The 25,890-nt window shown below is 48.3% G+C and overlaps 1 protein-coding gene across 1 annotated transcript in view; it reads right to left on the reverse strand.

The window, feature by feature from the left end:
- Positions 1–5,782: 5,782 nt before the first annotated feature.
- The window catches only part of MCM3 (minichromosome maintenance complex component 3), an 88,644-nt gene continuing 68,536 nt past the window's right edge, over positions 5,783–25,890 (reverse strand). The window contains exons 12-17 of the mRNA XM_029596118.1: positions 24,001–24,151; positions 22,883–23,023; positions 22,406–22,503; positions 14,049–14,155; positions 6,332–6,416; positions 5,783–5,981 (exon numbers count right to left, since the gene is read on the reverse strand). Of these exons, the coding sequence (XP_029451978.1) occupies positions 5,783–5,981; positions 6,332–6,416; positions 14,049–14,155; positions 22,406–22,503; positions 22,883–23,023; positions 24,001–24,151 (781 nt within the window). The remainder of the gene's footprint in view (positions 5,982–6,331; positions 6,417–14,048; positions 14,156–22,405; positions 22,504–22,882; positions 23,024–24,000; positions 24,152–25,890) is intronic.

Raw genomic sequence — 25,890 nt, forward strand, 5'->3', positions numbered from 1 at the left:
CCACATTCGAACAAAACAAGGCCACATCAAGGTGAGCTTGCCTCAAACTGCAGCCACGGCAAAGTTTGCCGTGCTGTGCAGGAGCCGACAGGTAAGGGCGGTCAGGCCTAAAAATAAACAATGCCGATACAAACGCTCCCACAGCTGTCTGGTTGCTTCAACAGGCCACAAATAAGGGGGAAGAACTGCTCCCCTGCTTCTGGAAATAGGAGGCTGAGGAGTCAGACCCACCGAGGGAGTAAAGGGCCCAGAGGGTGAGGGAACCAGGTCCCCTGGCTATCCCCCCCGGCAAGAAGGGCCGAATCCAGACAGGAATCACCAACCCCCCGCTCACCCTACGCCATCTGAGGGATGGCCCTTTAAGGAACCTAACACTTCGGGAAGCGGAATCCTCTTGTTATCTGATATTTTTCTTCAAACAACTCCAGATTGCTGGAAACAGAGAAATAGACAGACTGCAGGTGACACTCTAGGCTATATACGGTAGCAGTGCCTCAAAGTTTTGTTCTCTGCCTCCATCTACTGGTAGAGATGCATAAACCTACTCATCTGGACGGATCCGGGTTCGAACAGGAATGAAAAATAAATAAGGATACTGTTACTGTTATCATCCAGGATGGGCACTGGGCGAACCTGTGACCTTAATCTAATCACTGCACACATCTCGGCCTTTCCCCTCTTCAGGCTGTCCTCCAGTCTGAGAACAGCAAAGGCGGTGCAGAATATTACATGCAGGAACGTTTTTAACCCAGAATCAGATATGCATACTGCGGTCCTGTACAGCAGGAGAAAAACTTCCACAGGCCAAACTATTTCCAGCTGTTCTGCCACTAATGCAGGGTCAGGAAATTTGCAAGGGAGAAAGCTTCTGTGCCAGAAAGTGGCAAGATAGGAGTTACACGATGTTCACTAGTGGTATCCATATACTTACTCTCACATGCATTGTTTTCTTTCATACAGAACCAGGCAGGAGTCTGCATGCGTTACTTCCAGAGAAGGGCCAGCTCACAGCTCAAAGCACAGACCTGAGGGAAACCAACAGCTACACCTTTCTCTTCCTCCTCTCCCCTTCCTTCCTGCCAGCAGGGGAGGTAGAAGAGACAAAAGCAGTTCTAGAATGCAAGAAAACCTGTCAGAAGCACAGAGAATTCACGGGTGTGAAAAAGGGAGGGGAAAAGCAAGAAGCAACCGGAATATAAGACATTGGAGCAGGAATTAAACAGGACCTACTCCAATGCCTTAAGGTCCTCATCTGTCCTCATGCTGTTTCTATATTTATTTCCATGTCTTGCTAATTTTAGTTTTCACACAAATGTGAGTGAAATGTGAAACCTTTTTAACCACTTCAGGCATTTAGTGTTTAATTTATTATTAATTTAGTTTTATTTATGGACCTGCTGAATAACATTAAACTAGCATTGGATATAAGGCAACAAGAGTGCAAAAATGTCTTATGTTCTTTTGTTTCCCCCAAGTCTCTAATCCCTATTTTAACAATCTGCAAGCAGGGATATGGACAGAACACACTTGTGAAACATATTCAGGCCGATGCAATATCAGTGCGGGGGAAACAGGCACTCAAGATTGAGCAACCCGCTCTCCCAACGCACACCGATCAACCTCTCAGGAATGCCCAATTTAATATTTAAATCGGGTGCTGCAGTAAAAAGGAGGCGCTAAGAAACTGTGCACCCCTAGCGTCTCCTCAGCTGTGGGTGCCCAGAAGGTAGACTGTCAGCCAGTTAGGAAAACAGACGCTCAATTTTTACGAGTGTCTGTTTTCCTAACCTGAAAGCTGGCACATTTTTTATTTATTTATTTATTTTTTTTAAAGGATGTCCTTTTTGTTTCTCAGACTTAATATCACCATGATATTAAGTTGGAAGAAGTACAGAAGAACAGTATTTTCTGCTTTTCTGTACACTTTTTGGCCTGCTCTGGGCAGACAATTTCTGAGGGTAAAAAATGTGCGCATGGGGTGCATTTTTTTTTTTTTTTAAATCAGAGAATTGCTAAAAGCCTCATCTACATGCATTTGCATGTGATGAGCGCTATTAGTTTCACAGGGGAGGGGGGTTGGATGCATGTTTTGGAAGCGCTTATCACCTTATAGAATAAGGGGTTGTGGACATGTGTTCAAAACCCGCGTCCAACCACGTAGTAAACTGCGCTCAGCTGAGCGCACTGTATTGCATCCACCTGATTGTATGCACACATGAGCCAGAACTCTACAGAATACACCTACTGGGTCCTCTATTTTATTTGGGTAGTGACTTCTTCCTCCTTTTTATACATCTTCAGCTCAAACCCAACCCACCCAAAATTTGGTTACAGCAGCTTGAGCCTTCATTCACACCTACCCAACTGATTTTGCTCCACTCCCCATCCCTGCAACTGTCCTGCAGCCACCAGAGAGCAAACTAAAGGTCTGCTCCAGACATCAGTGCCAATACCTTCTTGAGCCAGATTCACGCTTGCCTACCGTAATTGCTTGGACTCCCTTCTGCCTCATCCCAGATTCTGAGTGCTACCTCCACAGCATCCCCAGCCTCTGAGCCCAGATCAGGAATCAAACTACATAGCAGAGCTGCAGCTGACCCCATCAGGTCAGTCCCTTGAGCCAGTATATTTAGGTACAAGTCTCGCCATGCTGTACTGGGGCTGAAAAGGGCACTTGGCACCCTGCTCATGGCCCTGAAAAAGCAAAAGCAGTTTTCTCATCTCACTCAACTGTTCAATTATTTTGACTATAATATTCTCCAATCTAAATTTTCAGCTTCTGCTTCATCCCTCCTGCTCCCTTCATGTTTCATCTCTTCTTGTTCACAAGTGTTCCTATATTCTCAAATTTTAAGAGTTCGCTACCTTTCCATTAGGTTTCTTTACGCTTCAAGTTTAATGCTGATGACATTCATTTACACCCACCCACAAAGTAACTGGGCAAAAAGGTCAGACATCCCAGCTAGTTCATGGGGAACCCCCACAGACTCCTCCCTCTATAGCCCTGGCCCCATCAACTTCCATAGCGTGGGCCAGGAGGCCTAAAGAAGCAGACCAGCACAGTGTTATCAGCACTGCACCTGCAGAGCTAGAGGAAAAGGAAAAAAAAATCAGCAAAAAACTTCCACCCCCCTCCTTTTAACATGATATGAACCTCCGCCTGGCCCAGTTTTGAGCAGTCTTTATTGATGAGTGCTGCAGTGCAAAATACTTCCAAACATTTGTTTTCAAGCTGCTGAGACACGCTCACTTTACTTCTACACAAAAACCTGTTTCACAATTTAAAAACAGAAAAGTGTAAAATGCAATCCTAACTTTCTGCACATTATGTACTTGTCCATTTATTTATGTATTCTACATAGAAAACATTACAAGGGTCTAAAGCCTTTGCCAAACATGGATCATTACAAAACTGGACATCTGTATATACACAGTATAGGAAGCAGAGAAAACTCAAGAGGACCAGGGAGCATGATCTGGAGTGGTCACATTAGAAGCACACACCTGGGCTAGAAAAACATGGAAGAAAACAAAACCAAAAAGCTCTGAAATGCAGGGGCAAGGCTGTAGGTAGCTCTCAGATGAGAAGGATTTTGAAGGTCTACCTGTCAGCAGAGCTCAGTAACCAGAGGCTAAACTGCATCTGACGAAGAACATCCTAGTACATACAGTCTCCAGTAGCTTAGCCCAAAGAGCTATTAAACTGGCAGGGCCACCATATGCAAACACAAAACCAAGAGCTGATGCAAGTTATGCACTGAATTTAATGCCTCTAAAAGGGAGGATGTTTTACAGCTCCCAAGTAAAAATGTTTTTGAGCCACCCTTCCTTAACCTTGCCCCTTACCTGTTCCTTTATTTGTTTGGTTTTTTTTTTTGGCTTGGTAGTTTTCTTCTGCTCCTTAGGGCTTCCATTTTGTCAGAACTGGGGCTGGGATCCAGCACCATGATCATTAATTGCAAACTACTTGGGGATCCTCCCCCTATCTCCCCAGCTATTACAGCAATAATCTTCAGCTCCTTGCAGAATCCTTTAATCACAGGCCCCCATGTCAAGGCCCCCAAGTCAAAATCACCGCACAATCATGAGCTCCACCCCAGGTACTGCACAATGCGGCCACCACAGCTAAAAGCCCAGATCCCTCCATGTGGCAGTGCACCACCTACCCAGGAACCACTAGACTAGGTCCCTCCTGTCCAACCAGATTCACAACTTCACTGCATGGATGGATAAAGCGAGCAAATCTGCACCCAAGTAACTCTGAAAACCCTCTGCTCAGAGGACGGTTTCCATACTCTTGATCTTCCAGGCAGAGATGCTATGTACTGCACTTTACCTGTATGTATGGCAGTCTCAGGCTCTGTGCTTAAGGAAAGAGGGTCTGGCCGAAGGGGGAAAAAAAAAAAAGTGTAAACAAAAAAAAAAAAAAAAGGTCAAGACAAGATCTTAAAACTTCTCTGTTAAGATGTTCGCACAGCAGCTCCAAGACACTGATAAAAAGTCGCACCAACAACAATTTATAAAGCAAAGCATAGCTACAGTCAAGGCTCCAGCAAACTATCTAGCAGCATTCAGACAGGAATATACAGATTTCTTCAACAAATATTCTAATCAAACACTCAACCCATTAAAGAAAAATGTCACTTCCTGGGCTTATGTGGAAGTTTTTCCTCTGTCTGCCTCAAATGCACCTCACATTGGTTTCCGTAACATACAATACAGAGGCAACACCGCATACAGGTAGGATCACCAGCAACTGCGTCCTGGGACTGGGCCTTCTCCTCCAAATGGGAGTCCCCAGTAGTGAAGGGCTGGTTTTAAACCTCCAGCAACCTCCCACTTCTCCTGTAGGCAGACTTACAGGCCTTCTACCGACCTATCTTCCTGGGAAATGCTGGAAAAGTCTCAAAAACCACTCAAGATGGAGCAGACTTCAAGTATTCCCTGCCCACTGGAGCTCCAAACCAGAACTCAAAACACAACTAAAAGGCAACTCTCAGACATCACAGGGGACAGGCAATACATGGGAATCACAAATGAAAAAACTAGGCTAAAAATACTCCAAGAAATTAAATAAAACACCCCCACAAACTTTACAGTTTTAGAAAAAGCTCTCCAGAGTGGAAGCTCAGTGACGGGCCAAATGCATTCCAGTTGGACACAGATCTTCTCCGCTTTTGGGGATAAGCATGACATGTAACTGGAGATTTCCCTCTTCCAAAAACCTCTAAAAGGAAGCTAGTGGAAACAGCTAACCTCTACAAACTTTTCTTGGTCTCAAAGAGCCATTTTTGATCCACTAAAATCTCGTCAGTATTTTCAAAGAATGCAGCAGGTTTGATAACAGATTTTATTTATTTATTATTTATTTGAACTAAACTGGCAGTATTTGTATGGGCATTCCTAGTTTTTCTGTGTGTGTTATGTGTACCACCTTGTTTACCCTCTATTTTCTTAATGGAGAGCCAAAACAGTCTTTTCCTAGGGATATTTAAAAAAAAAAAAAAGGGAAGGGGGACGGAAGATCTCCTTTAGGTGACTGAAGAAATTCAGTACTGCCTGGGACTGAACTCCTGTAGCTTTCCCTTGGGCTAAGAAGCCATGGTGGCCTGTCAGTAAAGTTCTCGTTCCCCCCTCAAGCATAAAGCAAAGAGGACCTTTCATACTCTTAGCAGACAATCCCAGGCTGTCCTGCGCCACTGTGTAGAAATACTGTACAGACAGAAAAGGAATAAAGTCCTAGAAAGGCAAAAAAAAAAAAAAGATTTAGCCTGTGGCCAGTTCAGATTAAGAAGACAATTTCATCGGACAGCATGATCTGGTTCTGGTCTTGCATATGGCCCAGGGCCACCTGCACCTCCGCTGGGGAGAAGGGAGCCTGGTTGTCCCGGTTGATGGCTTCCATCAGGCTCTGCAGGCCGATGCTCTGGGCGCGGGCAGATTTGAAGGCCCCCAGCAGCGCAGCCTTAAACTCTTTCAACCTGCCAAACAAGGAGGAGAAAGATTAACACCATAAAGAGAGAAAGCAAACCCCCGTCCTGCTACTACAGGTCCCGTTCTTCAGTCATAAGCTCTGCGTCTGCTGCAATGGTTTTTCCACTGAGCAAAAATCACCACATACCGATCACATACTGAAGAAAAAAAAAAAAAAAAAACACACCACAACATATTCGCTTTGCTAGTTATGGGGTTTTCTTGGAGTTCCGCGGGCGCTTGCTGGCACAGTCAGAATCATCATGACGGCCACAACCCAGGACCTCTCCTGAGAGCGAGCTCTATCGTGATATCTTGTGGCACTGCAGGAACAGAAAGGGGGAAGGCCACATCTCACCTCCCATCGGTCAGAACAGACTTCTTGGCCTCTCCCGTTTCCATTGGCTCCTCTCGTTCAGGTGTCTTTACAGGATGGGCTTGGACTGGAAGTTCAAAAGAAAAAACACACATTTAGACACAAGATACGGTGCCATCATATTTTCTGGGACCCTGACTTGAGCAGAAAGACTCGCGAGAGAGAGAATCAAGAAGCCACCCTCAAGATAATGTTTTTCAAAAAAAAAAAAGGGGGGGGGGGAATAAAAATCAACTTTTAAAGCCTTTCCTGAAATATGCAAAACAAAGTGTTTAAAAAAGGGTGCCCGCCACGAAAGCCTCTACACAAAAAGGGACCAGCAAGCAGCAGTGAAACCCTGTGCACGGGGCTCCCCCTAACAAACTTTCAGGGCCACTGTACTAGACAATCTTACATTATGACTGAGCTGGCAAAAAAATTACAGAAAAACCTGTCTGCCCATACAGTGCCGGGGCAAATGACGAGAAGTGCTAAGCCATTTCCTTCCTGCCTGCTACCAACTGGCACATATATGAAGCCACAAAAACCCAACAGAGAGAAATGAAATTGTTTTTCCCCCACTTCCCACATTCACTGTTAGAAGGGAGTTTTCTGCACTTTGGATCATGACAGCCTTTCACCTGGGCATATCTGCTCAGCATATGCCCAATATTCATTGCTCAATTATTCCCTTCTCAAATTGCTCTGTGACATAGGAAAAGAGAAAACCCAGAGACCAGGATGGAAAAAAAAAATGAAATGTCTATAAAAAAATCTCAAAGGATGCTTTAAAACTTTAATAAAGAAAAAGGGACAATAATCACCACCATGCGGCAATAAAGTCAGCAGTTTCACTCATTTTTTCCAGCGACATGGTTCCTAAACCTGGGTTTTCAGCTAATGAAACCATTTTGGATAACTGCCTCAGGCGGGCTCCACAACTTTTAGAACAAAGCTCCAAGTCACCTCCTATCACAATCTCCAACCGTCCTCAAGGAAACCCCCGAATCTGAAATTCTGAAGAAAGGCTCCCTACATAACAAGGCTCGAAGCTCCAAAATCCTTCTGGTGGAACAAATCGCCACTGAGAAAACCACCTTCAACGTCAGATTCTTTATGGTAGACCTTTTGAGAGGCTGGAACGGTGCCGAACATATGCCCTTCAAAACCACATTGAGGCTCCATGAGGGATACAGCTTCTGAACCGGAGGATGCAATTGCTTCGTTTCACGGAGATAATGTACCACATCCGGGTGTGTGGACAGCGTCACTCTATGCACTTTGCCCTGGAGACATCACAAGGCTGCCACTTGTACTCAGAGAATTGAAGGACAAACCCTTTACCAAACCTCTTTGCAAAAAAGTAAAAATATTCGCTATGGAGGCTCGCATAAGAACACCACCTTGCCCCAAGCATCAATCCTCAAATGCCTTCCAGACCCTCACATACACCAAGGAGGTGGAAGACTTCCTAGCCTGTAACAGAGTAGCACTAACCTCTTCAGAGTAGCCTTTGTCCCTTAAGTGTTTCCTCTCAAAAGCCAAGCCACGGGATAGAAACGATCCACCTGATCCGAAAATATAGGACCATGCCATAGGAGTTTCGGAAGATGAGCAAGCCGCAACAGGCCGTCTACCCCCCAATTCACCAGGTCTGCAAACCAAGGCCTCAGAGGCCATTCCAGAGCCACTAGAATCATGTCTCCTTGATGGACCTCCCCATGCCACAATATTTTGCCCATCAGAGGCCACAGCAGGAATTCATAAAGCAGAACATCCTTCAGCCAAGGAAGAATTAAGACATCGACTCCTCCTGCGACTGAAGAAACGGGTCACCTTGGCATTTCGCTGCGTTACCGTCAAGTCCATGCAGGGTTTGCCCCATCTGGCACTGATGAGAGACATTGCCTCCTCTGACAGCTTCCACTCCCCGGGATCCAGATTCTGATGACTGAGGAAATCCGCCTGCACATTGTCAGATGTGAGATGCCAAAGCAACGATAGGTGGTGTTCTGCCCAGTGAATCAGCTCCTGAGCTCTGCTCGACTCCTGGTATCACACCCTGATGGCTGATATAAGCCACTGTGGTCACACTGTCAGACAAGATCCTGACCGGAAAGCCACACACAAGAAGGAGAAATGCAGCCAGTGCCAGCCGCACCTCCCTCGTCCCTAGGCGGTGCGACAATGATGCCTCCTCTGGCAACCATTGAGCTTGTACCATCTGATCTTGACAGACAGCTCCCCACCAGAGAGACTGGCGTCCGTGGTGACCACTGTCCATTCCGGGACCTCCAAGTCCACCCCTTGACACAACTGGTCCCAAACAAGCCACCATGAGAGACTGGATATGGCACAATCTGTCAGCGGTAGCAGGAGTTGAAATTGCTCTGACAAAAGATCCCACCGGGAAAGGAATGCCACCTGCAGAGGCCTCATATGGGCAAACATCCAAGACACAAGTTCCAATGTGATGCCATGGAGGCCAACAACCTTGTACGTAATATTTAATTTGTATTATTTATATTTATACTAGCCGTTAGCCCGTAACAACGGGCTCGGTCCGTTTCCTTCCACTCCCTCCCCCTCATTCTCCCTCCTCCTTCACTCTCTCCCCCCTCCCTCTCACTTCCCCCTCCCTCTCCTCCCTCTCCCCTTCCCTCTCCTCCCACCCACCTCTCCCTCTCCTCCCTCTCCCCTTCCCCTCACCCTCCCCCCCTCTCTCACCTTCCCCTCCCCCCTCTCTCGATCCCCTCCCCTTTACGATCGTCCACAACCGGCAGATCTCGGGGGGGGGGGGGGGTGTCCCGCGCGCGTGGCGCCGCCGCCACTTCTCCTCCCGCTCTTGCCGGCAGATCTCGGGGGGGGGGGGGGGGGGTTGTTACTCCCGCGGGCGCGCGGCGCCGCCACTTCTCCTCCCGCTCCTGCCGGCAGATCTCGGGGGGGGGGGGGTTGTTACTCCCGCGGGCGCGCGGCGCCGCCACTTCTCCTCCCGCTCCTGCCGGCAGATCTCGGGGGGGGGGGGGGGGGGGTTGTCACTCGCGCGCGCGGCGCCGCTGCTTCTCCTCCCGCTCCTGCGGCCCCACCGCCATTTTTTTTTTCCGGGCACGCACGGCTCTGACCAACGTGCTGGCCCGCACATGCGCGGTAGAGCTGCTCTCTACTGCGCATGTGCGGGCCGTCGGTCAGAGCCCATTTATAAGGTAGATGTTATATGTTACTCATATGTTAAGAAACGCTGTTTAATGTAACGCCTTTATTGCGACAGTTTTGTTCTATGTAAACCGACCTGATTCGATACTTGTATTGAGAATGTCGGTATATAAAAATTCGAAATAAATAAATAAATAAATAATCCAAGACCCTGGGTATCTCGCTCTCCAATAAACGATGAACTTGTGACTGCAACTTGACGATGCGCTCCTCTGTCAGAAAAATCTTCCCCAATTTGGTATTGAAACGTACTCCCAGAAACTCCAGCTCCCGAGAGGGGACGAGCTGATTCTTGGCCCAATTTACTATCTAGCTGAGCGACCGTAAGTGCTGTAGTACCAGATCTACCGCTTGCTTGCAGTGGTCTTCGACTTCGGCGAATGAGCCAATTGTCCAGATACGGGTGCACCAGGACCCCCCTCCTTCCGCAGGTGCGACCACCACCATCATCTTGGTGAAAGTCCTTGGAGCCGTCACTAAAACAAACGGCAGAGCGCAAAATTGAAAATGCATGTCCAGAATCTTGAACCTCAGAAATCTCTGATGGTCGGGCTAGATGCCTAAATGCAAGTATGCTTTGGTTAGATCCAGGGACACTAAAAACTCTCCCTTGCACATTGCTGCGATGACTGAACGGAGAGAGTTTCCATGCAAAAATTAGGAAGCTTGAGGGCCTTGTTGACATTCTTCAAATCCAGAACTGGATGAAAAGTCCCCTCTTTCTTTGGAACCACGAAGTTAATGGAATAATGACCTGCCCCTGTTTACGGGTAAGGAAACAATGGTACCAAGTATCCGCAGATGGTTGAGAGTCTGTTGGTACTATCCACCTTTTTTCTGCGTAATCGCAAGGGGAGACCATGAACCGGTCCTGAAGCGGATGAGAAACTTCTAAAGCTTAACCTTGTTCTATTCATGCTTAAGACCCACTGATCCGTAGTGATTCTGGCCCACTCCCTGTAAAAGAGAATCAGTCAATCCCCAAAAAGCGGGACAGAGGAGTGGACCGGCCTCACTTCATTGCACTGACTCAGCCCCAGAACTATTCTGTCCGGAGCCGTCTCGACCGGGCTTTCACCCTCAAAAGGACTGGTTGTAGGACTGCTCCTCCCCGAGGCAGGAAAAATCGCCTGGAAAAAAATTGGCCTGTTCCCTCGGAAATGCACATGCCTAGACTAGGAATTCCTCGCCACTCTAGGCTTATCCTACGAACGGCGAATAACACATTTAGCAGCAGTGGGGAGGGGGTCACTTGCACACTGTGCAGGAGCCTTCTCCCTGTCACTTAACAAAACAGAAGTGGGACTCTGGTGGAGGCTGCACTAGCCGGCTTCTCTCCCTCTCCTCCCCCACTTTCCTTTACCATCCCTCTTGCCTATGGCATGTAACAGGACATCCACCTTGCACGCCCCTGGGATAAAGTAAGGTGCAGTACACCATTTTGTACATACAGGGACCTTCATTTGCAGTTATCTTATTTTATTTTCCTGGGAATTTATCAACATTTATTAAAACAAGTGCAATAATGGGAGAATCAGTGCAAACAAAATGAGTTGTTATTTTTCCAAGTAAAAAAAAAAATTGGTTCTTACCTGCTAATTTTCGTTACTGTAGTACCATGGATCAGTCCAGACTCCTCGGTTTTGCGCCCCCTCTAGCATATGGAGACAGAAGTTTAACAAACAAAAAACTCCGCCTTATCTAGGCTGGTGCCACCTACAGTCTGGCAGTATTATTTAATGTCAAAGCAGAATGGTTTTACGAGGGGTCCACCCTCGTAAAACCGAGACAACCTGCCTCTGACTACTGGTACGGAGGAATGGACCGGCTGCACATCATTGTGAGGGCTTTCCACCCTGCACATTCTGACCAGCCCCCAGTTGGCCGAAGCAGCGCCCGCGAAAGGACTGAGAGTACATCTGCTGCCTGTTGGCACTATGGCGGAAGGAGGAAACTGACCCCCGAGAAGTCAGAGGCCTCCGACATCCCCTATATCGTGAACAGGAAGACAAAGCACTTCTTGACTTTGGTCTATCCTCTGGCAAACTATGCACCTTGTTCTCATCTAGGGACTCAATCAGATCCTCCAATTCCTTTCCAAACAGCAACTTGCCCTTAAACGGCAACGAACCCAGCCGTGATTTAGAGGACACATCTGCTGCCCAATGGCGGAGCCACAAGTGCCGCGCTGAAACCGCCGGCACCATGGATCTGGCCGATGTTCGAAGCAAATCATAAAAGGCATCCGCACTGTAAGCAATCACCACTTCCAGATGTCCCGCCTGGCGCGCTTCCTTTGAGAAAAGCGAGTCGTTGGTTAGTAGCTGTTGCACCCAACGAAGCCCTGCTCACAAGGAGAAATTACTGCAGATAGCTGCACGAATCCCTAGCACAGAGACCTCAAATATCTTCTTAAGCTGGATCTCCAGCTTACAGTCCTGCAAGTCTTTAAGAGCCATCCCCCCAGTAACCGGAATGGTGGTCTTCTTCGTGACAGCCGCCACAGCCGAATCTACCTTAGGGACCCTTAGCAGCTCCAAGGCCTCCTCTGGCAGGGGGTAGAGCTTGTCCATCGCTTTAGCCACCTTGAGGCCTAAGTCTGGGGTATCCCATTCCTCGAAGAGCAAATCAGTCACTGAAAAATGAAAGGGAAAAGCTGAGGGAGGACCCCTCAGACCCAATACCACCGGGTCCGTAGCCCCAAGCCTGGACTCTTCCTGAGGCGGCTGTATCCCTAATTCCCCGAGTATTGCCGGGATGAGGGGACCCAGTTCATCCCGTTGAAAGAGATGGACCACCTTCGGGTCATCACCGTCTGCCCCATGGGCACCTCTCAGATTTCCGGACAGCTGGTCACCATCCCCTTCAACCCCTCTCGGGGGTTGCGACGGCAGGTCCTGGTCCCCCGGCTGGTCCTCCGGATCCAAAGAGGAATCTGGATCCACCAGAGGGGTCGGCAATCTGAAAGGGCGTGGCCCCTCCGTGAGATCTGGGTCCTGAGCGGGCTTGGCCCGTTTCCCAGATCCTAGTGGGGTCCGGTCCTTGTGCTCTTTTCCTGCCCGCTTTGCGGGCCTTGAAGGCTTTATGCATAAGTAAAACAAAATCAGACGAAAAAGAAGAGTGAAGATAAATCAGTCTGATCCCCCTCAGGGACCTCTGGATTGGCAGCGCAGCCGGGTCTCGCAGGTCCGTCCCCCCTCAGGGACTCTGCATTGTAGTGACAATCGCAGTGGGGGGTCGTCCTCCCCCCGTGCCGCCAGCGCCTTGGCAGCTGCAGATAACAGTGGGGCCAAAATGGCGGCCGCTCCCGCCGAAGCTGACCCTACTGAACCCAAAATGGCGCCCGTTCCCGCGATCCACAGGAACGGGTCAGCACCTGAAGACTGCAAGTCCCCAAATGCTCCGGTGACTGTTTGGACCCTCACCAGGACCCTGCCTGGGGCCGCAGAGACTCCCTTGCCTCCGGAGAGGCAATCGGAACACAAATTGTCCCAAGACAGTCGTGCCCGTGCGGCGCCGCAGGCCCTTCAAGCGGCTCGACGCGGCATGCTGCAGCGAAAAATGGCCCCGAAAATCGCTCGGACAGCAGCGAAAATGGAGCGCAAGCACCCCGAACGCGACAGGAAGGGAAGGAGAATCAAACCCCAACAAACACACAAAAAAAATTATTTTAACTTTTTTTTTTTTGTTTGTTTTAAATATAGTTAGCCAATAGCTTCCGGGTCCTGGACCAACTGGGGGGAGTGAGCCGGGCTCCCTGGTATCACCCCCAGTGATGAAGTCAAGCTGGCAGGGAGGCATAGCACCCCACACCTCAGCAGCCTCGGAAACCAGGGGGGATGCTCCCCTCAGGACCTCACAACCCCCTGGGAGGCAGGAGACTGGACCTGCAGGCAAACCACTGCGGTCCTATACCCTATTCTATCTTTCTTTTTTTTTTTTCCCAGCTAACAATACTATGTAGAACTGAAAAACTAGGCCTCAGCACAGACTAAGTTTTGCACCTCCTCCACCTGCTAGGAGACAGAAGAATACTGCCAGGACTGTAGCTGGCACCAGCCTAGATAAGGCGGAGTTTTGTTTGTTAAACTTCTGTCTCCATCTGCTAGAGGGGGAGGGCAAAACCCAGGAGTCTGGACTGATCCAGGTACGTACAGGGAATAAACATTTTTTGTTCTTGTTTGTAATAAAGACTGAAATTCTCAGGAAAAATTAAATACAATTTGAAAACGAAGAAGGTCCCTACTTACACAACACCCTTTCCTACAAATACTGTGAAAGGTGGAAGTGCAAACAACTGATGTAACCTACAACATACACACCTCAAGGATTAAAACCGGGCTATGCACAAACACATACTCAAAGAAAAAAAAAACAAAAAAACGATGGGTTGAAAAATGCATCCCATCCTAAACTTCCTGCCCAGAAATTTGTTAAATTTCATGCAACTTTCCTTTTTTAAATTAAATTTATTATTCTCAATTGAAGATTCAGCAGGAAGCCTTACCATCTGGCGTTTCTCCCTCTGCATCGCTGAAATCGTAGGGGTCGTAAGAGTCCCCGTCCTTCGCCTCAGCTGCCTGACCCGTCCCGTCCTTTCGGCGCAGCTTCCTCCTGTATGGGGGTTTAGCCACAACACGTCACCTGCAGGATCGCTCCCAATTTGTTGCAGACTAAGTTTTGCCAGCGTGACCATGCCAGAGATAAAGCAAGATGCTACCTGTGACTGTAAGTCCAATAACATTCCCCTAGAGAATGGTTTTCTTTTCCAGTAAAACTCTAGAAATTCCTTTCCACCAACAGATAACTACTAAAGATTCATAAGCACAGGGAACTCGCGAGAAAAAAAAAGGAAAATTAGTTCTTACCTGTTAATTTTCGTTCCTGTGGTACCACGGATCAGTCCAGACCATGGGTTGAGCCTCCTGTCCAGCAGATGGAGACAGACCAAAACAGAAAGGGTATCCTATATCAGGACAGAGCCTACCCTGCAGCCCTTCAGTATAACCATTGTCAAAGCAGAAAAGCATAAAGATAAACAGTAATGGATGAAGCAAGTAACGAGAGAACTCGAGCAAGTAACAAGGGAACTCAGAAACTAACAATTGCAAACATTGAATGGACCCTGTAGAAGAACACTCTTGTCTGAATGTCCATTGTCAAAGAGACGTTTACGGTGCCTCTAATTAGAATCACGGATGAACCACATGCCGCATCCTGCAAAAAGAGGAAGGAAGCTTCGAGCAGACGGCAGGCAGTATAGGGAAGGGTGTCTGGACTGATCCGTGGTACTACAGGAATGAAAATTAACAGGTAAAAACTAAATTTTCCTTTCCCTGTACGTACCTGGATCAGTCCAGACCGTGGGATGTACCAAAGCTTCCCTAAACAGGGTGGGACAGAGACAGTCCCACTCGAAGCACCTGCCGACCAAAGGAACCAAAAACTGGCGCCTGGACATCCAGGTGGTAATGATGAGCAAAGGTATGCAGAGATTTCCATATAATGGCCCTGCATATTTCCTGCGGAGAAACAGATTGACTCTCTGCCCAAGAAGTAGCCTGAGAACGCAAGGAATGAGCCTTTAGGTCCTCCGGAACCGCCCGGCCTTGGCAGATATAGGCCGACAAGATCGCCTCCTTCAACCACCAAGCGATTGTGGTCTTAGAAGCCTGGTTACCCCTATTTGGACCACTCCACTCCACAGGACAAAGCGGTGGTCGGAGACCCGAAACTCATTTGTGGCCTGGAGGTAACGCAAGAGGACGCGTTTTACATCAAGGTGGCAATGATCGCTCCCGACAGGACCCGCTATATCCTCAGGAGAGAACACGGGAAGCTCCACCAACTGATTGACATGAAAGGAAGAAACAACCTTCGGCAAGAAGGAGGGTACAAGTCTTGAGAGAAACTCCAGAATCAGAGAACCGCAAAAAGGGCTCCTGACAGGACAATGCTTGGATCTCCGACCCTTGTCTGGCAGAGTAGATAGAAACCAGGAAAACTGTCTTGAGCATCAGGTCCTTAAGGGTAGCCTGATGGAGAGGTTCGAAAGGAGTCTCACAGAGAGCCCGAAGGACTAAATTAAGACTCCACAAAGGACAAATGGCCTGGACAGGCGGCATCAAATGCTTGACACCCTTGAGAAAACGGACATCATCCGGGTGAGACACCACGGCGTGACCATCAACGTTATCTAAAAGAGAGCCGAGAACGGACACTTGGACGCGCAACGAGCTGAGAGAGAGACCCTTGGTGAAGCCCTTCTAGAGGAAGGAAAGAATCATAGAAACCAGAGCAGAACGAGCCGAGGCACCCGATTCTGCACAGACATTTTCAAAGACCTTCCAAACACGGACATAGGCGAGCGAGATAGAAGTCTTGCGGGCGCGCAGTAGAGTGGATATAACTTCTTCTTTGTATCCCTTCCTTCTTAATCTCTGCCGTTCAAAAGCCAGGCTGCTAGACAGAAGCAATCCGCCTGGTCGAAAAATAGGGGACCCTGCCGGAGCAGACACGAAAAATGACCGAGACGAAGAGGGCTGTCCGTCGCCAGATTTACCAGATCCGCGAACCACTGTCTGCAGGGCCATTTGGGAGCTACGAGGATGACCGGACCCCTGTGAAGTTCTACTCTTCTGAGGACCTTTCCCACTAGGGGCCAAGGAGAGAACACAAAGAAGGACATCGCATGGCCAAGGAAGGACTAGAGCATCTACTCCTTCCGAGCAGTGCTCCCTCCAGCGGCTGAAGAACCTGGGAGCCTTTGCATTGCCCAAGGTTGCCATCAGGTCCAGGTGAGGAGGGCCCCACCTGCTGACAATCAGCTCCATTGCTCCGGACAACTCCCACTCGCCCGGATCGAGACGCTGTCGACTCAAGAAATCGGCTTGCACATTCTCTTTGCCCTCTATGTGAGAAGCTGCCAGGCACTCCAGGTGGCTCTCCGCCCAGGCGAAGAGCTTGCTGGCTTCTAGGGCCACCAGGCGACTCTTGGTGCCCCCCTGTCGATTGATATAAGCCACCATGGTGGAATTGTCCGAGAGCACGCGCACCGCCCTGCGAAAAATCAGCGGGAGGAAGGCTTGGAGAGCCTCCAGACTCTCCAACCCATGCCTCCAGGCGATTGATGTGCCAGCGGGATTGGACCGGGGACCACTGTCCCTGATGAGATTGAGACTGGCAGACTTGTCCCCACCTGGAGAGGCTGGCATCCGTCGTTACTACAATCCACTGCGGAGTCTGTAGGGATATTACTTTCAGAAGGTGCTTGAGCGATAGCCACCACTGTATGTCACTGATCTTAGAGTCGGAGAGCGGAAGAGTCATCCGAAACTGTTCCGAGACCGGTTTCCAATGGGATAGCAAAGCTTTCTGTAATGGACACAATATGCGCAAAATCCCAGGGGACCAGGTCAATAGTGGAAGCCATGGACCCTAGAACTTGAAGGTAATCCCACGCTGTAGGAAGAGGCATGAAAAAGAAATTCCGGACCTGGTCCATCAGCTTGAATGCTCGAACGTCCGGAAGGAATACCTTGCCAACTGGTATCGAAGTGAGCCCCCAGGAATTCCAAGACCTGGGAGGGCCACAGATTGCTTTTGGGAAAGTTGACTATCCACCCCAGCGAAGTGAGTAGAGCTAGGACTCTGTCGACTGCCAGCTGGCATAGAGTCTCCGACTTGGCCCGCACTAGCCAATCATCCAGATAAGGATGGACCAGGACTCCTTCCCGGAGAGCGGCCACCACCACCACGACCTTGGTAAATGTGCGTGGAGCTGTGGCGAGACCGAAGTGCAGAGCCCGGAACTGAAAGTGCTGGCCCAAGATCTCGAAACGGAGATACCTCTGATGCTCGGCCCGGATTGGGATGTGTAAGTAGGCCTCCGTCAAGTCCAGGGTGGCCAAAAATTCTCTGGGGTGAACAGCCACTATTACCGCCCTCAGGGTCTCCATCCGAAAATGAGGCATCTTGAGGGTTCGATTGACTCTCTTGAGGTCTAAGACGGGGCGGAAAGAACTGTCCTTTTTCGGTACCACGAAGTAGATGGAATACTGGCCGGCGCCTTGTCCCTCCGTGGGGACTGGAACTATGGCCCCCAGCCCTTGCAGTCTGGAGAGAGTCCGGGATACGGCTGCCAGCTTCCGATGTCCGCATGGGGACACTATGTGCAGATCCGGTAGGTCTCGAACAAATTCTAAAGCGTAGCCTCTCTCGATTATCTCAAGGACCCACTGATCAGATGTGATTTTGGCCCATTCCTCGAGGAAGAGAGATAGACGACCACCTAAGTTTGGAATGGAGGAATGGGCCAGCCGAATCTCATTGGGACGCTGTGGGATGCTATCTCAGAAGGCGCGGCGTCCTCGAAAGGACTGAGACCAGGACTGAGATCTGGAGGAGTTTCCCCTAGAGAAAGCCCCTCTCGCCCAAGCATTATATCTCCGCTGACCCTGGAAGCGAGTAGGGAAGAAGGCTCGTGACTGTTTCAGGCGGTCCTCAGGCACTTTATAAACCTTGTTCTCACCCAAGGATTTAATAAGCTGCTCCAGGTCCTCGCCAAAAAGCAACTTACCCTTAAAAGGAAGCATGCCCAACTGCGTCTTTGAAGAGGAGTCAGCCGACCAATTCCAGAGCCAGAGGAGCTGTCTGGCCGAGATCGCTGAAGCCATTGCTTTCACCTGGACGCGGAACAAGTCGTAAAGGGCATCCGCCCCATACACTATAGCGTCTTCCAAACTTTCAGCCTGCTCTGCCTCTGCGGAACCCACCTAATGCTTGCCCGCTGCATGAGACTGCAGCAGATCGACGCCCGAACTCCCAAGGCCAAGAATTCAAAGATGCGCTTGAGATAGAATTCAAGCTTGCGGTCTTGAACTTCCTTCAGGGCCGTAACACCCACCACCGGGATGGTGGCGTGCTTAGTGACTGCCGACACCGAAGAATCCACCTTAGGGATTTTTAGCATGTCCAGGCACACCTCGGGGAGAGGATAGAGCTTGTCCATAGCCCTTCCCCACTTGAAGCCCCGACTCGGGAGCTTCCCATTCCCGGAGGAGCATCAGCTTGTGCATGGGATGGAAGGGGAAGTGCGCGGAAGAGCCCTGAGTCCCGCCAGGACCGGGTCCACGCAAGCCGGCATTGCGGCCGTGAATGCATCCACTGAAGGACTCAATTCCCAGCTCCTGAATGATGAAAGGAATAAGCGGATCCAATTCCTCCCTTAGAAATAGGCGAAGAGGAGCAGGGGGACAAAAGATTTCTTTGTAACAATTACCTCTCGTCTGTGCCTGAATACTTTCTTGGAGAAGGTAAAGACTGCTTGCTTCCTGGTTCCTGGGGTGATGCCCACTGAACAGCAACGTCGACGTCAGCAACTAGGGGCTGGAGCTTAAAAGCCAGTCTCCCTCGGCGTTTGTTGGAGAAGGAGCAGGGGGACAAAATATTTCTTTGTAACAATTACCTCTCGTCTGTGCCTGAATACTTTCTTGGAGAAGGTAAAGACTGCTTGCTTCCTGGTTCCTGGGGTGACGCCCACTGAACAGCAACGTCGACGTCAGCAGCTAGGGGCTGGAGCTTAAAAGCCAGTCTCCCTCGGCGCTTGTCGCCGTCCCGGCGCGTGTCGCTACCAGGGAATATTTGGACTTGATTGGACACAAGTAAAGTGAGTAATCACTCTTTATATTTTCTCCCTGCTCCCAACCCGCCCAGGTTAGAGTCTTAAATTGGAGAAGACTTGGAGAAAAGTAATATCTGGTATCATTATATAAATTCTTTAAAAAATGCCGCATACAAAAAGAAAGGCAAAGATAAGAGAGGCAACAACACCCTCTCTATCTGAGCCACATCAATCTCAGATACCAGCATTCTTTCCATCCACTCCTAGAATAGAGCCGGAGGAGGTGGTCATTGTAGATCAAAGCACTGAGCGGGCGCTTAATCTACCGACCGAAACATCTTTGAGCCCCGGAGCTCCGTGTACCCCTCCACAGCCACAAGTAAATTCTTTGGAAGTATCAAAAGTTTCCTTATCTTTAAGTGAAGGCAGTGGAGAGGTCCTGGCTAATAAGGGGAAAGAAGAATCAGGAACAGGAACAGATTTGAAAGTTTTACCACCTAAACCAAGCGAAATATCACTTGATTCCCTATGGTCTGCTATTGTCTCTCTCGAAACTGCAATAATAAAACTAACACAACAAACCACAGATGCGAATCTGCAAACAAAAAATTTGGAATTTTCATTAGAAAAAATGAACAAGGAAAAACAAGGAGTGGAACTAAGATTGAATGCGCTTGAAACCTGCCATCAAAGGTTTACAAAAACAGAGATATTACACAACAAGAGATTAGAGATGATTGAGAATCAACAAAAGTACTTAAACTTAAGAGTACTCAATTTCCCTAAGCTCAATCTAGTCTCACCCTTGGACATGTTTAAGGAATATTTATCATGTATATTGAAATGGCCTGAGAAATCAATGCCTACTATATCCAAAATATACTATGTGGATATTAAGAGAAATACAGCTGAGGGAAAGAAAGAGGAGGGATTGTCATTAAATTTATCAGAAGTGTTAGAAATGACGTTAGAATCAAAAATTGAGGATAGAACTACCTTACATGTTAGTTTTGTTTTTGCAACAGATAGGGATGCTATATTCAGATTGTTTATGAAGAAGAGAACAGAACTTTTCCACGGTGGAAAGATCTGGATTTACCCAGATCTTTCCAGAACAACTCAATTAAAGAGAAAAAAATTCTTAGAATTAAGAACAGATGTGGAAAGTAAAGGTGGGAAAATGATTGTAAAATATCCATGTAGGTGTGAAGTTTGGAGAAATGGTCAAAAATATGTTTATTTTGAGATAACACAGTTAAAAAAGTTTCTTGAATCTTCCCCCCCGTGAAAATTAGCAACAGGAAACGAATTGTAAAAGGTAATTCCTGTTTTCCTTAAACCGCTTCAAATTTCTCTCTCAATCCTGGAGCACTACCTCTTACATTTCTTATTGCAGATTAGAGATATATACTTCAGTTATTATTGATATAATAATATGGAAAATCTGTAACCATTTGTTTATTTTCTTCTATGTAAGATTGTCAAAATCAGCATAAATAAAAAATTAAAAAAAAAAAAAAAAAAAAGAAATAGGCGAAGAACTCGTGTGTCATCCCCCTCCAGGGGAGGTGGGGTGCCCCTGTCAAATCCGCATCCGGATCCAGAACCGCCAAAGGAGCAGGGGGAGGCTCCCAGGGACCATCCGCACTCCGATAGACCCCTGCGCATCCGTAGCCACGGGAGCGGGCTGGGAAGGCATCCAAGGGAGGAGGGGGACCTGGGGTCTACCTCCTCTTGCAAGCTAAGTAAGATTTGTGCATGAGAAGCACAAATTCAGAAGACAAATGAGGTCTGGACTTCCGGGGGGGGGGGGGGGGGGGGGGGGGGGGGGGGGGGGGGGGGGAAGGGTCAGTACCGCATCAGGAGTCTGCATGGGGCTCAAATCAGGGGGGTGAAACAGTAAAATCAAGCTCACTGTGTCCTGCAGTCCCAGTCACAGGAACGCCGTATCCCCAAGATGTCCGCCGTTCCCGCGGTTTGCCAACCCGGAACAGCCTGGCCATGCTTTTGATAGACCTGCCCTGGGGTACTGATCTATTCGCTGCCGAGGATGGGCCCCTCACCCCCCGGCAGACACCCGAACACAGCCTTTCACGGGAGAGCCGAATCGAAGGCTTCTCGCAGGCAAGGCATGAGTTTAGAACGCAGCTGAAAGAAACCGCGAGGCAGATAGAGGAAAGAAAAAAAAAGTTAAATCAGCTGAGCTGCAGTGCCTGAGGGAGCAGGAGACTGAACTCTGCTCGCTCCTGTCTCTCAAATACAGCTGCCGAAGTAAGACGGGCACCTGATCAACTTTAACTGGTTTTTTTTTTGGTTTAACTGAGTAGTGCAGGGGAAAGAATCGTCCCTGCTGGCAGCGCCGGGGAATAAAACGTCCCGGGAGAGAGACAGCTGTGTAGGGGGAGTGACTGGACCACCAGTATCGCCCCACAGCTGAGGTACAGCGGGAATAGGGAGCCTAGGCTGTATCAAACAAGGGGCCAAGCCCCCCCCTAGGCTCCCCAAGAGCGAGGAGACAGAACTGTCTCCTGAAGAGAATCCAACTTTTTTTTTTTTTAAACTTAAAGTCAAGAACAATAATACTTGCTTGATCCTGTCAGAATTAGAATAAGAAAAGCCCCACAAGAAAGGGCTAAGGAAGAAACCAGGGAACTGCAGGGTGAGCTGCCTGCATCTGCTGGAGACAGACAAATACTGAAGGGCTGCAGGGTAGGCTCTATTCTGATATAGACCTTTCAGTTTTGGTCTGTCTCCATCTGCTGGACAGGAGGCTCAACCCACAGTCTGGAGTGATCCGGGTACGTACAGGGAAATGGAAAAGTAAGAGAGAAACCAGTGTAGTAGATGTTTGCTGCCCACAGTTCACAGACAAAATGGGAGAAACTGGCGAGTCCATGTTCCAGACGTGGCCCTGCCTCCAGGAGCAGATCCCAAATGATGCACTTCCTCCCTTACCCCCTTCCACCTATGCCAGCATGACAAAAGAGATTTAGACTTATAAAAACTTCAAACGACTGGCAGTCAGCTGAGAAGGCAAAAATTGCACTCACAATTTTAAAGCCACAGGTTACAACACTCAGTGCAGCAGAAACTAAAACTTTGCCAGAAATGAGGCAGATAATCCCCAGACCCAGAAAAGTTAACAAAGTTTTCATCAAGATCTATCTATGTACCTTACTTGCTGTAAAGGCCCAATGTGCTTAAGTGCCTGTGTTACACCTCACACTGATATCCCCACTCACCTCTTCTTCTCAGACCCTGCATCCGTCTGGGACTGCTCCACCTCACCCTCTGTGTCAGAGTCCTCCTGCCTGCGGCGCTTCTTCTCTTTCTCCAGTACCTTCAAAACCAAAGTCAGGCCACTCTCATGACATGCCCAAAAAAAAAAGCAGGAGCAGAAGAGAAACCCACGTCCCACCATAGTTTCTTCTCTACTGTTCCACCCATTGTAGAGCGAGCAGCCAATTGCCTTCTCCCACCAGTTCTTCCTTGTATTCGCTCTTAATCACAAGGTCTTTCCCACATTTTTAAACCCTTCTCCCTATAGCCCAGACACTGCAATAGGAGTCCTACAGCTCCTTCAGAACCCGACTATATGCATTCCCCAAGCCTGGCTTATACATGCAGATGTTGAGCTGCGGCTGGACTGCCCCACGCATCTATAGCCCCAAGCAGCAGAAGCCTTGCTAAGGAACAAAAACCCACCGACCGGTGCTCACCTTCTTGAAGTACGCGTATTGCACTAGCTCGACAGCTGCCTCGGCATCTTGGAGGTCAATCGTTTTGCTCATTCGTGCCTTGGCATGGGCCGTGGACAGACGAATCAGTGTCTCTAGACTCCGGGCAGTGACAGGAGCAGTCTGCAAACAGTTATGGTAGAAAGCAGAGATTGTCACTGCAGTCTTCTCCACTTCTTCGTCCACAGCAAATGAATAAGACAGTGCAGAAACCCATATGTTCACATTAAGCAGGATGAACAACTCCTGCTTTGCCAGTTACGTGATAAAGACAGTGTTGCCCTGTGGAGAGAAACCCCAACCAAAATCCTGCAGCACAAATTATCAGAAGAAAGCTGCAGCTAACCAAGTAGTTGAAACCTGCTGCCAGCAAACAGCTAAGATGTAGCCTGTGCCCAGGCCACAATTACCACCCTGTTACCAGGGCCCCGGCATGCAGTTGTATTACAGAGAGTCACACAGTATTCACTCCCACCTTGGTATGTAACTGGCCCACACTGACTCCACCGGCACCAGCCTGACAACCTCCTAAATTTCAATCTCTTCCAACCATGGCAGCTTATTCATCAATGCTTTACCGCCCAGTAGGGCAGACAATAAAAAGTGCAGGGGTTGGGGGGGGGGGGGGGGGGGGGGAGGAGGGAGAGAGGGTCAGTCTATCATGCGTAAGACAAATTATCAAGGGTACAAATTTGCCTCCCAGAATGAAAATGTTTCCCATAGCTAGAATGTAAAGTTTACAATAAGCTATATATCAAGGGTGACCATGAAGCTCCATGTCTAGGGAGGGCAGGCAAAGACTTAAGGAAATCAGAACTACATTCCCGGGCATGCAGAAATGCCTCAGTTTAAAAGCAACCATAGGATGAGTCTGCTCAGATGGCTTTGAAGCCACTTTTTTCTACCAAGCTGGCGATCCACCACAAGAAAAGACTGGAACAAGCTGTATGTCTTATGCACGGTGAAGAAAGCGTATCAAGTATTTGTGGAACTTGTAAAACAAATTTGTGAATACCATCCCTCTCCCAGCTTCCAACGAAAGCTAAGTAAAAGTTTGCTAGAGAGATGTGAATTGCTCCTCCTCATGCTGGTGCACTCACTCTGGCAACGTCCGTACTAATCTGGTCTTGGCTGCGCAGGCGGGAGTACTCATCTGCAATGTAGTTGGCAGACTCTTGAGTCAAGATGGGTTTGATGATCTTTGCCACGTGGATGTACTTCCTCATGAACTCCACACTCACCGCCTTCTCCCTGCAAACAGGAAAAAAAAAAAAAGATAGGACAGGGATGAGCCCCTTCCGATGCTTGCAGGCTTCAGACAGACAAAAGTACTTCCAGAAACCAGGGTTCAAATCCTGCTGTTGCTCCTTGTAACCTTGGGCAAGGCAGTTGATGTAAGCTACTGTTGTCGCATTGGCTGAGAACACTCGCACCATTCAACCTTGGACCAGCAACAGAAACACCTCCAGAGAGGGAGGAAAGAAAGCCCTGTGAGCAGAGAGGACCCCAGAAAGACTTACTGAAAGCTGCCAGTGAGGTTTTTTTTTTTGCTGCAGGCTGCTGAGATGCCAAGGGAGAAAGAGAGAGGGGCATGCCCTGCCTCGTTGAGGAACTGACGTCATCGGGAGGAGCCCGGAAGATCTGATAAAATCAGGGACCGGCGGCACGCAGCCGAAGCCGCGCACCAAAGGGGCGCGCCCCTGGGTAAAAAATGGGGAAGAAGAGGAAATCAAAAACCTGGACTTCTTCCACCTTGCCCTCAACATCCATGAAGATTGGGCTGATGGACGACCACATCTTTCATCTGGGTGAGTCTTCCATGAGGGACAATGCAGAGGTTAATTCACCCTCGGGGACTTCTTTAAGTCCCGGGCCCCAGCAACCTCCTCTTCAGCCTGCATCATTGCATATGGATATTGGGACATTATCTGGGGCAGCAAGGGGGATTCCTCCTGTTACCATTGATAACTCACAGTGTATAGCTGGAGAAGGAATTGGTAGGACGGAGAGACATAAGGGATCTATCATTCAGCCTTTAGAGGTTAATACCATGGAGGCCAAAGATAGTAATATGTTAATGTTTCCTCTTCCCTCTATAATCCCAGATATGATGGATTTACCTGATAATGATATGGAACCAGAAACTGTCTCTTTAAAGGATGTATGGAAACTTGTTGCCAAAGTAGATAAAGTGTCAAGCTCTTTATCTCAAGTACATAATTTTTCTGTACAAACTAGAGCTAAGACACTAGGATAAGGAATGTAGAGGCCTCTATTTCCAGTTTAAGCACTCAATTAGCACAGTTACAGGTTGCTAGTACATCTTTTATTAAGGATAAATTATTCCTTTATAATCAAATTGAAATGCTGGAAAACAAAATGAGGTCTGATAATTTACGGTTTTGTGGTTAGAGAGTGCAGATTTTCCAGGATATTTCCCGAGCCACTCAGGCACGTAGGAAGCTTTTCTTAGAATACAAGCAAAGGGTTCTAAGTTTGGGAGCCAGTTTCTTTCTTAAAATATCCCTGCAAATGCTTGATGATGTATCGTAGTAATAAATTTGTGTTTTATGATCCTCTACATTTAGAGCAATTTATAAGGGATAAAACAGTTATGCAGCAATGTTGTGTTGAAGATTAATACAGGTTGCAAATGTAATTAGGATGCTGCTTTACAGGATTGTTCTCTATCCTCCCTCTGGACATGGACTAAATTATTACATATGTGGGTATATATTGGTTTCTTTTTTCTGATTGATTTTCCTTTAAATGCTTAAATATTTCATTGTAAACAATGTTATAAATTTAATAAACAGTAAATAAAAAAAAAAGAAACACTTCCAGAGCTCTTAGCACCGATCTCATTTCCAGGCAATTGATGGAGCAGACCTTCTCTGCCATCGAGCAGAGACCCCGGGCCAAACATCCCAGGCATACTGCTCCCCAGCCCTTTAGACTGGCATCTGTGGTCAGCACCACCTAATCTGGAA

The sequence above is a fragment of the Rhinatrema bivittatum genome, chromosome 3 (assembly GCF_901001135.1).
Source record: "Rhinatrema bivittatum chromosome 3, aRhiBiv1.1, whole genome shotgun sequence".
Taxonomy (NCBI): Eukaryota; Metazoa; Chordata; class Amphibia; order Gymnophiona; family Rhinatrematidae; genus Rhinatrema; species Rhinatrema bivittatum.